This window comes from Anomaloglossus baeobatrachus, chromosome 1 (genome assembly GCF_048569485.1).
Source record: "Anomaloglossus baeobatrachus isolate aAnoBae1 chromosome 1, aAnoBae1.hap1, whole genome shotgun sequence".
Taxonomy (NCBI): Eukaryota; Metazoa; Chordata; class Amphibia; order Anura; family Aromobatidae; genus Anomaloglossus; species Anomaloglossus baeobatrachus.
This window is the reverse complement of record NC_134353.1, coordinates 562933747-562949488: the sequence shown is the minus strand read 5'-3', so window position 1 is coordinate 562949488 and position 15742 is coordinate 562933747. Positions and strand designations below refer to the sequence as shown.

The 15742-nt window shown below is 52.0% G+C and overlaps 1 protein-coding gene across 5 annotated transcripts in view; it reads right to left on the bottom strand.

The window, feature by feature from the left end:
- The window catches only part of MPDZ (multiple PDZ domain crumbs cell polarity complex component), a 268414-nt gene that overhangs the window by 198221 nt on the left and 54451 nt on the right, over positions 1-15742 (bottom strand). For all 5 annotated transcript variants that reach the window (XM_075316964.1, XM_075316973.1, XM_075316991.1 and 2 more), the window contains exon 12: positions 2691-2780. In XM_075316964.1, coding sequence (XP_075173079.1) covers positions 2691-2780 — 90 coding nt within the window. The remainder of the gene's footprint in view (positions 1-2690; positions 2781-15742) is intronic.

The window sequence follows — 15742 nt, the reverse complement described above, 5'->3', positions numbered from 1 at the left end:
TCGCATCCACACATCAAGGTCCTGCAGCGCCGGAAAATACAGACACATAACAGCACACACACATAACAGCACACACATACACACACACAAATCAGATCACACTCACTCACACACACACATCACATCGCATCCACATACTCACAACATCCTGGGATATCGCTTGCTTCTCGGCCTCGATACTGTGCTGTTGTGATCTTCCAGGACCTGCCGGAGGATCACATGGCCAGAAGCATGTGATATCCCCGGATGTTGTGAGTATAAGCGCGTATGTGCGATATCGTCAGTGTCTGTGTGTGTGAGTGTATGCGATCGGGTGTGTGTGAGTGGATGCGATCGGGTGTGTGTGAGTGGATGCGATCGGGTGTGTGTGAGTGGATGCGATCGGGTGTGTGTGAGTGGATGCGATCGGGTGTGTGAGTGTCGGCAGAGGAGCACGGCGTGCTGGAGGAGGCTGGGAGCAGAGAGGCTGATCATGGGGAAGGCTGGGAGCAGAGAGGCTGATGGTGGGGGAGGCTGGGAGGGGGAGGCTGGGACGAGGGAGGCTGATGCTGGTGGAGGCTGATGCTTGGGGAGGCTGGGAGCGGAAGGCTGATGCTGAGGGAGGCTGGGAGAAGGAGGCTGAGAGGAAGGAGGCTGGGAGGAGAGAGGCTGATCCTGGGGAAGGCTGGGAAGGGGAGGCTGATGCTGGGGGAGGCTGGAAGGAGAGAGGCTGGAAGGAGAGAGGCTGATGCATGGGGAGGCTGATGCTGGGGGAGGCTGATGCTTGGGGAGGCTGATGCTGGGGGAGACTGGGAGGGGAAGGCTGATGCTGAGGGAGGCTGGGAGGAAGGAGGCTGGGAGGAGAGAGGCTGATCCTGGGGAAGACTGGGAACGGGAGGCTGATGCTGAGGGAGGCTGGAAGGAGAGAGGCTGATGCTGGGGGAGGCTGGAAGGAGAGAGGCTGATGCTGGTGGAGGCTGATGCTTGGGGAGGCTGATGCTGGGGGAGACTGGGAGCGGAAGGCTGATGCTGAGGGAGGCTGGGAGAGGGAGGCTGGGAGGAAGGAGGCTGGGAGGAGAGAGGCTGATCCTGGGGAAGGCTGGGAAGGGGAGGCTGATGCTGGGGGAGGCTGGAAGGAGAGAGGCTGATGCTGGTGGAGGCTGATGCATGGGGAGGCTGATGCTGGGGGAGACTGGGAGCAGAAGGCTGATGCTGAGGGAGGCTGGGAGGAAGGAGGCTGGGAGGAGAGAGGCTGATCCTGGGGAAGGCTGGGAAGGGGAGGCTGATGCTGAGGGAAGCTGGAAGGAGAGAGGCTGATGCTGGGGGAGGCTGGAAGGAGAGAGGCTGAGGCTGGGAGGAGAGAGGCTGATGCTGGGGAAGGCTGATGCTGAGGGAGGCTGGGAGGGGAAAGCTGATGCTGGGGAAGGCTGGGAGGATGGAGGCTGGGAGGAGAGAGGCTGATCCTGGGGAAGGCTGGGAGAGGGAGGCTGATGCTGTAGGAGGCTGGAAGGAGAGAGGCTGATGCTGGCGGAGGCTGATGCTGGGGAGGCTGGGAGAGGGAGGCTGATGCTGAGGGAGGCTGGGAGGAGGGAGGCTGGGAGAGGTAGGCTGAGAGAAGAGAGGCTGATACACACACACACACACACACACACACGCGCGCGCACTGCACAACACACCACACACACACACACACACTGGGAACCACAAACAACTGCCCTACACAGACACCCACACACACAGACAACGCTGCACACACACAACACCCAACACACAAACACCGCGGCACACACAAATATACGCACATACCGCACAACACACACATTGCTCAAAACATACCTCCCCCCAAAACACACCACACACACACAAACCGCGCAACACACACACAACGCTACAGACACACAGCGCTCCACAAACAACGCAACACACGCAACACACATACAACACCGCTCTCACCCCCCGTCACACCCAGACAACACCCAGAACATGTACAGCGCCTACACAAACACTTGGTAACTACAGACAACAACATCTCTCTATATATATATATATATATATAACAAAAATCATACATGAACTACACAATACGTAAATTCTAGAATACCCGATGCGTAGAATCGGGCCACCTTCTAGTAAAGTAATAATCTTCATGATCTCACAACACAACCTAATGCAAATTCTGACCAGATGCTTAAAATGATATTAAAATCTATTATATTGTTAATTAATAAATAAATAGCAAATCTTAAACATATAGAATAATTAAAGGGCAGAAAAGCATGGAATTGAATCTCCCCTGAATACCCTCAGATCTGTTTCTTTGTCTCATAAAAAGACTGTACAGTGCAAATGTAGCCATTAATAATGAATGAAAATGATTAGCAATGATTGCTAAACTTCTTCAGAAAATAAAATTCTCTATTGCTTCATTCCATACTTTACTCAAACATGACAAAAAATGTGATAATACCCATATTGTCATTCTTTACTTTACATCACAAAGAAATAATACCAGCATATGCAATTTTTTGAAATGGCTCCAACTAAACATTCGGGTCAATTGAACTTTTTTAAATATATTCTTGAAATAAACTACAACTGTGATATACAACAGTATAGCTAGAAGAAAGATCTAAGGGACAGCTGGCCAACGCCACCACTGACAGATTGCAGCAGAATGCTTTCCCCATGCAGCACACTATGGAAACCTGTACCTGTTTGTATGCTTTTCCCTTTTGATGCCGGCTGTTTGACAGTTGTACTGATCACTGAGGATGATAGCAGTTGAGTTTTCTTAGTACTTTCTGTAAAATAAAGTATATAGCACACATGAAAGCGATACAGAACATATCATGGCATATAAATTACAATCACAACAGTCCGAGAGGTCTGAGATACTCCCCTTGCAAACGACTGACCCCTCAATAAGCAGGGTAAATCCCAGATTACCAAAGGACAGTGCATAGTCTAGAATAGATAGCCCCTTGCTCTTGGCTGATCCATCTAAGAACAGGGAGAGAGTTTCAGGCTAACAAAGAGCAATGTACAGACTACACTCAGACACCTCTTTGCAGTGGCGTTACAATCGCAGCAGACTACGTGGCCACTTTAGGACCCGTGAATGGGTGGAGGTGATGCCGACACTATCCCTCTCCATCCCCACCGGTTGTCTCACTATCAACGGTATGTGCACACCCTTGAAAGTAACGATATAAAAGTAATACATCAGCTCCTTCTTCAGTCATTCACTGTATACATCATAACTCAGTCTCAGTGCAGCGGGAGCGATGACGTAGCTACATCACACCACGCACTGCAGAGATAGGAGCAGCAGGAAAACGGAGAGAGGAGTTTTTGCTTTGTTTTAGGGACATTGTTTGAGGGCCATTATACTGTGTATAGAGCAGCATGGGGACCATTATAATGTGTGGCGGGACTATTATTCTGTGTGGAGGACTGTGGCTGGCCATTAGACTGTGTAGAGACAGTTATGTAGTGTGGAGGGCTGTGTGGGGGATTATTATGCTGTGTGGATGAATGTGGCAGGCCATTATACAGTCTGGAGGACTGTGGCTGGCCATTACACTGTGTGGAGACAGTTATGTAGTGTGGAGGGCTGTGTGGCGGATTATTATGCTGTGTGGCGGACTGTGGCAGGCCATTATACTGTGTGAAGGACTATTATGCAGTGCTGAGGGCTGTGGCTGGCCACTAGACTGTGTGGAGACAGTTATGTAGTGTGGAGGGCTGCGTGGCGGATTATTATGCTGTGTGGAGGACTGTGGCAGGCCATTATACTGTGTGAAGGACCATTATGCAGTGTTGCGGCATGTGGCTGGCCATTAGACTGTGTGGAGACAGTTATGTAGTGTGGAGGGCTGTGTGGGGGATTATTATGCTGTGTGGATGACTGTGGCAGGCCATTAGACTGTGTGGAGACAGTTATGTAGTGTGGAGGGCTGTGTGGCGGATTATTATGCTGTGTGCAGGACTGTGGCAGGCCATTATACTGTGTGAAAAACTATTGTGCAGTGCTGAGGGCTGTGGCTGGCCACTAGACTGTGTGGAGACAGTTCTGTAGTGTGGAGGGCTGTGTGGCGGATTATTATGCAGTGTTGAGGGCTATGGCTGGCCATTAGACTGTGTTGAGACAGTTCTGTAGTGTGGAGGGCTGTGTGGCGGATTATTATGCAGTGTTGAGGGCTATGGCTGGCCATTAGACTGTGTGGAGACAGTTATGTAGTGTGGAGGGCTGTGTGGCGGATTATTATGCTGTGTTGAGGGCTATGGCTGGCCATTAGACTGTGTGGAGACAGTTATGTAGTGTGGAGGGCTGTGTGGCGGATTATTATGCTGTGTTGAGGGCTATGGCTGGCCATTAGACTGTGTGGAGACAGTTATGTAGTGTGGAGGGCTGTGTGGCGGATTATTATGCTGTGTTGAGGGCTATGGCTGGCCATTAGACTGTGTGGAGACAGTTCTGTAGTGTGGAGGGCTGTGTGGCGGATTATTATGCTGTGTTGAGGGCTATGGCTGGCCATTAGACTGTGTGGAGACAGTTATGTAGTGTGGAGGGCTGTGTGGCGGATTATTATGCTGTGTTGAGGGCTATGGCTGGCCATTAGACTGTGTGGAGACAGTTATGTAGTGTGGAGGGCTGTGTGGCGGATTATTATGCTGTGTTGAGGGCTATGGCTGGCCATTAGACTGTGTGGAGACAGTTCTGTAGTGTGGAGGGCTGTGTGGCGGATTATTATGCTGTGTTGAGGGCTATGGCTGGCCATTAGACTGTGTGGAGACAGTTATGTAGTGTGGAGGGCTGTGTGGCGGATTATTATGCAGTGTTGAGGGCTATGGCTGGCCATTAGACTGTGTGGAGACAGTTATGTAGTGTGGAGGGCTGTGTGGCGGATTATTATGCTGTGTTGAGGGCTATGGCTGGCCATTAGACTGTGTGGAGACAGTTATGTAGTGTGGAGGGCTGTGTGGCGGATTATTATGCAGTGTTGAGGGCTATGGCTGGCCATTAGACTGTGTAGAGACAGGTATGTAGTGTGGAGGGCTGTGTGGCGGATTATTATGCTGTGTTGAGGGCTGTGGCTGGCCATTATACTGTGTGAAGGACCATTATGCTGTGTGGAGGGCTGTGGCTAGCCATTAGACTGTGTAGAGACAGTTATGTAGTGTGGAGGGCTGTGTGGTGGATTATTATGCAGTGTTGAGGGCTGTGGCTAGCCATTAGACTGTGTGTAGACAGTTATGTAGTGTGGAGGGCTGTGTGGTGGATTATTGTGCTGTGTGGAGGACTGTGGCAGGCCATTATACTGTGTAGAGGGCGGTGTTGGAAACATTATGCTGTGTGAAGGGCTATGTGGGGACCAGTATGCTGTGTTGAGGGCTATGGCAGGCCATTATACTGTGCAGAGGACCGTGTGGGGCCCATTTTAAAGTGTGGCAGACTGTGTGGGTGCATTATGCTGTGTGGAGGGTTGTGGGGAACCATCATACTGCTTTTTGGGGCTGGGGAGCATAATATGCACCAGGGATGGTGAGTGGCAAATTTACAGATTTTGTGCAACTTTGGGGGTATCATTTTGTTTGGGGGCCATGAAATGGGTATCATAGCAAGTACACTAAGGGGCTCCAATAGGGGCAAAATTACTTTGTAAGTGCTGCAATACATGTCCCTTTTACTTATTTGTGAGATATGCCCTTCTGTAACTATGCCTATGGGCATTGACCCCAGCTACTTTGACAAATATTTTTTTAGGGGTGTTTGGTGCCAAATTAGGATTTCTGCTATAGGGCCCAATGGTTTATATGTACGCCCCTTGCCCTTTGCCTTGGGCTTATGCCTCTAAGAGCAGGGGGAGAGTCCCAGACCAAAGAACAGTACATATGCTAGACAGATTGTGTCTTAGCTAGAGCAGCCCAGGGCAGGGGGAGAGTATAAGACTTCTAAAGCACAGACTTGAAGATTACTAAAGCTAAATGTGTCAGAATTCTGGTGAAGTTTAGGCAAAAAAAAAGTTTTATATGACTTGCACAATTTTTATCACATGCTAAAAGAAAATGTCCACTACAATGTAAAGTGGCCAAATCGATTTAAAGGGAATCTGTCACCAGGTTTTTGCCACCTAATCTGAGAGCAGCATAATGTAGGGGCAGAGATCCTGATTCCAGCGATGTTTCACATGTATTAAGTCATTAGGGTGCTGATCACTGTCAGAAGTGATGGCCGCAATACTGAAAGTCTGTTAAATGACACTGCAATGTATGATACAGAGATTTAAGACATTAAACTGATGCATTCTGAGCTAGCTCTGATCACATCAGTTACTGCTGGGTGCCGGCTGTATAACACAGCCATAACCCATCATGCCCGGTGCTGAGCCCAATTCACACAGCAATTGAATAAAGAAATTTACTGCTGTGCTTAGCACTCCAGAAAAATATTAGAGTTTAAAGACACAAAGGCCCAAAACAACCTAAAAGTGGGTCATACTATTAGCATATTAGCCATTTGGGGAATTGTTGATGTCCTATGATGCTGTAGACTGGTATGATGTGTGGTAAGCCTGCACCTTTATCTGACTGTATGGTGTACGCTGTAACCATTCTTAGCTTATTTTAGATCTATTACCTGGCTGATCTGATCATCCAGTCTACAACTTTTGTATGCCACTATATATTTTTATAGCCTCCTGTAGGTTGTTTGGGTCTTTGTCACTTTAAACTCAAATATTTTTCTGGAGAATTTCTAAATTCAATTACCATTTACCTTTTGGCAACACGACAGGAGTGTTTTTTTCTGCTAGCTGCTGTCAATCCTATCTTCTTTTCTGCTTTACTACTTTACACAGCGACAGTTCAAGGCCCCCCAGCATTATGGCGGCTGCTGCCCAGGTGTTAACGTGCTGCTCCTGGACTTAGCAACAAAAGGCGACGTTATACGCTACGATTTATCTTACGATATGTCGTCGGGGTCACGGATTCCGTGGCACACATCCGGCATCGTTAGCGACGTCATTGCGTGTGACACCGACGTGCGACTCAGAACGACCGCAAATAGGTTGAGAATCGTTGATACGTTGTTCAGTTTCAAAATATTGTTCATCATTTGGAACGCAGCAGACTTATTGGTACGTTTGACACCATGCAAACGACGAATAACATCCACATGACTGCCTTGGTCAAACAATATATCGCTGAACGATTTTGCGTCGCTTGTGAGATCGTTACGTTTGACAGCTAATAAACGACCTATGTGTGATCTCAGCAAATCATAACTACGATCTGGGAGTGTCACATCGCTAATGAGAAAAAGCGACCTTAAGGCTCACTAAGATATGTACTCACTTCAGATGGTGTGAATCGATTTACAGCAACAAGTCCATCAAACACATTGGTAAGCTATGGCAGCTGGATCTGAACTCTGACAAAGCTCCCGGCATCCATTGGTCTTATCTATATATATAATTGCCTTATTCTGTCTGTCTGTCTGTCTGTCTGTCTGTCATGCTCCAAAATGGTGTCCTTACGGTGACACAAAGCTGATTGGCCGCTGGGCTCGCCATGGCCCCGCCCCCCCACACGGATTGGCCTCTCGCCCCGTCTCTCTGCAGGCCCCGCCCACCTCACGCAATGCACGCTCGCTCTTGCCCAACTGACACGTAGCTCCGACTCCCAGGTGAGTACACACACACACATCAGATCACACTCACTCTCACACACACCTCACACATCACATCCACACACTCACAACATCCTGGGATATCGCTTGCTTCTACACCGGCTCCGTCACGATCCCAGCAGCGCCAGACATAACCTTGCGATGCTGGGATCTTCACGGAGCCCGTGAACGCTGTTAACCATTATACACATCGGGTAACTAAGGTCCCTTGGTTACCCGATGTGTATCATAGTTAACAGTGTACACCGGCTCACACTCACTCTCACACACACCTCACATCGCATCCACACACTCACAGCATCCGGCGATATCGCTTGCTTCTCGGCCTCGATACTGTGCTGTTGTGACCTTCCAGGACCTGTCGGAGGATCACATGGCCAGAAGCATGTGGTATCTCCGGATGTTGTGAGTATGAGCGCGTATGTGCAATATCGTCAATGTGTGTGTGCGTGAGTGTATGCGATCGGGTGTGTGTGGGTGTGTGTGAGTGTATGCGATCGGGTGTGTGAGTGTCGGCAGAGGAGCATGGCGTGCTGGAGGAGGCTGGGAGGAGAGAGGCTGATCCTGGGGAAGGCTGGGATAGAGAGGCTGATGCTGGGATGAGAGAGGCTGATGCTGGGATGAGAGAGGCTGATGCTGGGGACAGAGAGGCTGATGCTGGGGACAGAGAGGCTGATGCTGGGGACAGAGAGGCTGATGCTGGGGACAGAGAGGCTGATGCTGGGGACAGAGAGGCTGATGCTGGGGACAGAGAGGCTGATGCTGGGGACAGAGAGGCTGATGCTGGGGACAGAGAGGCTGATGCTGGGGACAGAGAGGCTGATGCTGGGGACAGAGAGGCTGATGCTGGGGACAGAGAGGCTGATGCTGGGGACAGAGAGGCTGATGCTGGGGACAGAGAGGCTGATGCTGGGGACAGAGAGGCTGATGCTGGGGACAGAGAGGCTGATGCTGGGGACAGAGAGGCTGATGCTGGGGACAGAGAGGCTGATGCTGGGGACAGAGAGGCTGATGCTGGGGACAGAGAGGCTGATGCTGGGGACAGAGAGGCTGATGCTGGGGACAGAGAGGCTGATGCTGGGGACAGAGAGGCTGATGCTGGGGACAGAGAGGCTGATGCTGGGGACAGAGAGGCTGATGCTGGGAGGAGAGAGGCTGATGCTGCGGGCAGAGAAGCTGATGCTGCGGGTAGAGAGGCTGATGCTGGCGCAGCATGGCGGATGGAGCACGTTTGGGAGTGCGCAGCATGGCGGATGGAGCACGTTTGGGAGTGCGCAGCATGGCGGATGGAGCACGTTTGGGAGTGCGCAGCATGGGAGATGGAGCACGATGGGGAGTGCGCAGCATGGCGGATGGAGCACGTTTGGGAGTGCGCAGCATGGGGGATGGAGCACGATGGGGAGTGCGCAGCATGGCGGATGGAGCACGATCGGGAGTGCGCAGCATGGCGGATGGAGCACGTTTGGGAGTGCGCAGCATGGCGGATGGAGCACGTTTGGGAGTGCGCAGCATGGGGGATGCAGCACGATGGGGAGTGCGGAGTATGGCGGATGGAGCACGTTTGGGAGTGCGCAGCATGGCGGATGGACCACGTTTGGGAGTGCGCAGCATGGCGGATGGATCACGTTTGGGAGTGCGCAGCATGGGAGATGGAGCACGATGGGGGGTGCGCAGCATAGGGGATAGAGCACGATGGGGAGTGCGCTGCATGGGGGATGGAGCACGATGGGGAGTGCGGAGTATGGCAGATGGAGCACGTTTGGGAGTGTGCAGCATGGTGGATGGAGCACGTTTGGGAGCGCGCAGCATGGCGGATGGAGCACGTTTGGGAGTGCGCAGCATGGGAGATGGAGCACGATGGGGAGTGCGCAGCGTGGCGGATGGAGCACGTTTGGGAGTGCGCAGCATGGGGGATGGAGCACGTTTGGGAGTGCGCAGCATGGCGGATGGAGCACGTTTGGGAGTGCGCAGGATGGGAGATGTAGCACGATGGGGGGTGCGCAGCATAGGGGATGGAGCACGATGGGGAGTGCACACCTCCCCCCAACACACACACACGCGCGCGCGCATTGCACAACACACCACACACACACACACACACACACACACACACACTGGGAACCACAAACAACTGCCCTACACAGACACCCACACACAGACAACGCTGCACACACAAATAAACGCACATACCGCACAACACACACATTGCACAAAACATACCTCCCCCCAAAACACACCACACACACACAAACCGCGCAACACACACACACAACGCTACAGACACACAGCGCTCCACAAACAACGCAACACACAAACAACACCGCTCTCACCCCCCGCCACACCCAGACAACACCCAGAACATGTACAGCGCCCTACACAAACACTTGGTAACTACACACAACAACATCTATATATATATATATATATATATATATATATATATATATATATATATAAACAAAAATCATACATGAACTACACAATACGTAAATTCTAGAATACCCGATGCGTAGAATCGGGCCACCTTCTAGTCTATATATATAATTGCCTTATTGTGTCTGTCTATCTGTCTGTCTTGCTCCAAAATTGTGTCCTTACGGTGACACAAAGCTGATTGGCCGCTGGGCTCGCCATGGCCCCGCCCCCCCGCACGGATTGGCCACTCGCCCAGGCTGCACCCCCACACGGATTGGCCGGCCGCTCGCCCAGGCTCCGCCCCCCCCACAGATTGGCCTCTCGCCCCGGCACCCTGCAGGCATTGGCCACTCGGCCACGCCCCGCCCCCCTCACGCAATGCACGCTACCTCTGGCCCCGCCCCCCCACGCATTCCCCGAACCGACACGGTCACGGAGCCACGACTACCAGGTGAGTACTGTACCCCCGGGAGCCCACATCAGCGTACGCCGCCAAACCAGCCGACACATACCCTCGCATTGCTGGGGCTGGCCGGCGTATGCTGGTGTGGGCTCCCGTGCGAGCGGGGGACGAGATACGCTGGTAACCATGGTAACATAGTTACCAGCGCATCAAGGTCCTGCAGCGGCGGAACATACACACGCACACACATAACAGCACACACACACACATCAGATCACACTCACTCTCATACACACCTCACACACACATCACATCCACATACTCACAACATCCTGGGATATCGCTTGCTTCTCGGCAGCGATACTGTGTTGTGAGCTTCCAGGACCTGCCGGAGGATCACATGGCCAGAAGCATGTGGTATCTCCGGATGTTGTGAGTATGAGCGCGTATGTGTAATATCGTCAATGTGTGTGTGCGTGAGTGTATGCGATCGGGTGTGTGTGAGTGTATGCGATCGGGTGTGTGTGTGTGTGTGTGTGTGTGTGAGAGTGTGTGAGTGTATGCAATCGGATCTGTGAGTGTCGGCAGAGGAGCACGGCGTGCTGGAGGAGGCTGGGAAGAGAGAGGCTGATCCTGGGGAAGGCTGGGAGGGGGAGGCTGAGAGAAGAGAGGCTGATGCTGGGGGAGGCTGAGGCTGGGGTAGGCTGGGAGGAGAGAGGCTGATGCTGGGACCGAAAAGGCTGATGCTGGGAGGAGAGAGGCTGATGCTGGGGGAGGCTGAGGCTGGGGTAGGCTGGGAGGAGAGAGGCTGATGCTGGGAGGAGAGAGGCTGATGCTGGGGGAGGCTGAGGCTGGGGTAGGCCGGGAGGAGAGAGGCTGATGCTGGGAAGAGAGAGGCTGATGCTGGGAGGAGAGAGGCTGATGCTGGGGGAGGCTGATGCTGGGGGAGGCTGAGGCTGGGGTAGGCTGGGAGGAGAGAGGCTGATGCGGGGGACAGAAAAGGCTGATGCTGGGAGGAGAGAGGCTGATGCTGGGAGGAGAGAGGCTGATGCTGGGGGAGGCTGAGGCTGAGGCTGGGGTAGGCTGAGGCTGGGGTAGGCTGGGAGGAGAGAGGCTGATGCTGGGAGGAGAGAGGCTGATGCTGGGAGGAGAGAGGCTGATGCTGGGAGGAGAGAGGCTGATGCTAGGGACGGAGAGAGGCTGATGCTAGGGACAGAAAAGGCTGATGCTGGGAGGAGAGAGGCTGATGCTGGGGACAGAAAAGGCTGATGCTGGGAGGAGAGAGGCTGATGCTGGGATGAGAGAGGCTGATGCTGGGATGAGAGAGGCTGATGCTGGGAGGAGAGAGGGTGATGCTGGGGACAGAGAGGCTGATGCTGGGAGGAGAGAGGCTGATGCTGGGGACAGAGAGGCTGATGCTGCGGGTAGAGAGGCTGATGCTGGGAGGAGAGAGGCTGATGCTGCGGGTAGAGAGGCTGATGCTGCGGGTAGAGAGGCTGATGCTGGTGCAGCATGGGGGATGGAGAACGATGGGGGGTGCGCAGCATGGGGGATGGAGCACGTTTGGGAGTGCGCAGCATGGCGGATGGAGCACGTTTGGGAGTGCGCAGCATGGCGGATGGAGCACGTTTGGGAGTGCGCAGCATGGCGGATGGAGCACGTTTGGGAGTGCGCAGCATGGCGGATGGACCACGTTTGGGAGTGCGCAGCATGGCGGATGGACCACATTTGGGAGTGTGTAGCATGGCGGATGGACCACGTTTGGGAGTGCGCAGCATGGCGGATGGAGCACGTTTGGGAGTACGCAGCATGGCGGATGGAGCACGTTTGGGAGTGCGCAGCATGGCGGATGGACCACGTTTGGGAGTGCGCAGCATGGCGGATGGAGCATGTTTGGGAGTGCGCAGCATGGCGGGTGGAGCACGTTTGGGAGTGCGCAGCATGGCGGGTGGAGCACGTTTGGGAGTGCGCAGCATAGGGGATGCAGCACGATGGGGAGTGCGGAGTATGGCGGATGGAGCACGTTTGGGAGTGCGCAGCATGGCGGATGGACCACGTTTGGGAGTGCGCAGCATGGCGGATGGAGCACGTTTGGGAGTGCACAGCATGGCAGATGGAGCACGTTTGGGAGTGCGCAGCATGGGAGATGGAGCACGATGGGGGGTGCGCAGCATAGGGGATGGAGCACGATGGGGAGTGCGCTGCATGGGGGATGGAGAATGATGGGGAGTGCGGAGCATGGCGGATGGAGCACGTTTGGGAGTGCGCAGCATGGCGGATGGAGCACGTTTGGGAGTGCGCAGCATGGCGGATGGAGCACGTTTGGGAGTGCGCAGCATGGGAGATGGAGCACGATGGGGGGTGCACAGCATAGGGGATGGAGCACGATGGGGAGTGCGCTCCATGGGGGATGGAGCACGATGGGGAGTGCGCTGCATGGGGGATGGAGCACAATGGGAAGTGCACACCTCCCCCCAACACACACACACACACACGCGCGCACTGCACAACACACCACACACACACACACTGGGAACCACAAACAACTGCCCTACACAGACACCCACACACACAGACAACGCTGCAAACACACAACACCCAACACACAAACACCGCGGCACACACAAATATACGCACATACCGCACAACACACACATTGCACAAAACATACCTCCCCCCAAAACACACCACACACACACAAACCGCGCAACACACACACACACAACGCTACAGACACACAGCGCTCCACAAACAACGCAACACACATACAACACCGCTCTCACCCCCCGTCACACCCAGACAACACCCAGAACATGTACAGCGCCCTACACAAAAACTTGGTAAGTACACACAACAACATCTATATATCTATCTATCTATATATATCTATATATATCTATATATATCTATATATATATATATATATATATATATATATATATATATATATATATAACAAAAATCATACATGAACTACACAATACGTAAATTCTAGAATACCCGATGCGTAGAATCGGGCCACCTTCTAGTATTGAATAACCAGCTTGGTGCAATGTCATTGTCACGGCATGACACATACAATATGTGACATCCCATCATGCGGTGTACTCAAAACCAAAGCCATGGTAGCCATCTGGTAAGAGGGGGTTCTTGGAGTTTCCATCCGAGATTATAGATTACTGACATGGCTGATGGAACGGGTCCTGGGGTTCACAATTACAAAAATTGTCCAGCTAGGCATCCAAAGATGGCAATAAAAAAGGAAGGCGTGTTGTCCTGACACAGAGCCATTATTTATCGCCAGTATAATTACACCAACTCCGTTATACATGACAATTTTTGGAATTGTGATCTACTATTGTGCAGCTTGCTGCAGCTGGTCCGAGCTTGGATCCTGGATTTACCATCAACCAAGCAATTCATTGGCATCCCTGCAAAGCAGTGAGCGGTTTCTTCTTTTTTTCTTAAACCTGTGATTCAATATGCACAAACTCTAAGGGTAAATGCCCAAAAGTGCCAGTGTTCTGGATGCAGCATGTTTTCTCTTCTGGAGGCACTAGAGTCCGGTGGGAGATAATGTGCTGCCTGTGCACATGATCAGGCTTCTGGAAGCAGCGTATTTTTGCCGTGTTCTCCCGCTCAGAGCACTAGCATCACTGCAAGGATAAATTGACATGCTGTGGCTCGGAAAGCTGTGCCACAGGTCAGTTTACACAGTGTCTAAAGCAAGCACAGTGGGCATGGGATATCTACGAAACCCATTCACTGTGTTTGTACATACAGCAAAAACACGCTGATGCCAAAACGCTGCAAATAATGATTGTGGGCACTCACCCTAAGGGGTACTTTGGATACTTTACACACTACGACATCGCAGGTGCGATGTCAGTGGGGTCAAATCGAAAGTGACGGACATCTGGCATAGCTGTCGTAGTGTGTAAATCCTTTTACATACAATTAACGAGCGCAAAAGCGTCGTTATCGTATGATCGGTGTAGGGTCCGACATTTCCATAATTTCACAGCTGTGGCGGTATGATGTTGTTCCTCGTTCCTGCGGCACCACACATCGCTGTGTGTGAAGCCGCAGGAGCGAGGAACATCACCTTACCTGCGTCCCAGCTGCAATGCGGAAGGACGGAGGTGGGAGGGATGTTTACGTCCCGCTCATCTCCGCCCCTCCGCTCCTATTGGCCGCCTGCCGTGTGACGTCGCTGTGACGCCACACGACCCGCCCTCTTAGGAAGGAGGCGGGTCGCCGGCCATAGCGAAGTCGCAGGGCAGGTGAGTGAATGTGAAGCTGCCGTAGCGATAATGTTCGCTACGGCAGCAATCACAAGATATCGCTGCTGCAACGGGGGCGGGGACTATCGCGCTCGGCATCGCAAGCATCGACTTGCGATGTCATAGTGTGCAAAGTACCCCTAAGGGTACGTTCCCCCGCTACCTATTTTCGCTGCACATAAACACAGTGTTGTACAGTACAAGCACAGTGAATGGGATTTATAGAAACCTCATGTCCACTGTGCTGCTTTTTTACGCTGTGTAATCTCACCTAGGGTTAGTTTTTCCACTCCGCAGCATGATAATTTCTCTTGTGTATACCCTGAGTCTTCTGTGCAGAATTTCCCCATAAACTTGCATTAGAAGCGGAAAATCAAAAGGTGAAAAACCGCACATTTTTTAGTGCGTTTTTGTGGCACAAAAGCACCATAAAAGCATGTAATTCGCAGCTAATGAGGTCAATACCAGGAAGTTTCAAAAACAAAGACAAAAAAGGCAGAGTCTAAAACTCGACAAAAACGCATGTAAAAAAAACGCACACAAAAACGCAAGTAAAATAAGGAACAGAAACTCTGCAAAGTCAAGAACTCAACCAAATACTGTTCGAGGGAATGTAGCCTAATATACTTTTTTTGTGAAGTGTTTTGGTACTCAAGAGCTTATCTTACGAACTGCTAAGGCTAGTTTCACACTTGCGTTGGGTTGAATCCGCTGGGTCCGTTGCTGTGTCGTTTTGACGCATCCGTTATTTTTGTGTTGTCAACGGATGCAACGGGTCCGTTATTTCACAGGAATCCGTTAGCCGATTCCTGTGAAATAACGGACCCGTTGCATCCAAATGGCGTCCATCTAACGGAATGTGTCGGCTCCGTTTTTGTTTTTCTTTTTCCATTTTTTTCATTCTGGGCATGCTCATTAGAAATTTGCAGAATCCAGCAGCGGATTCCATTGTAAAGCACTTTGCAACAGAAT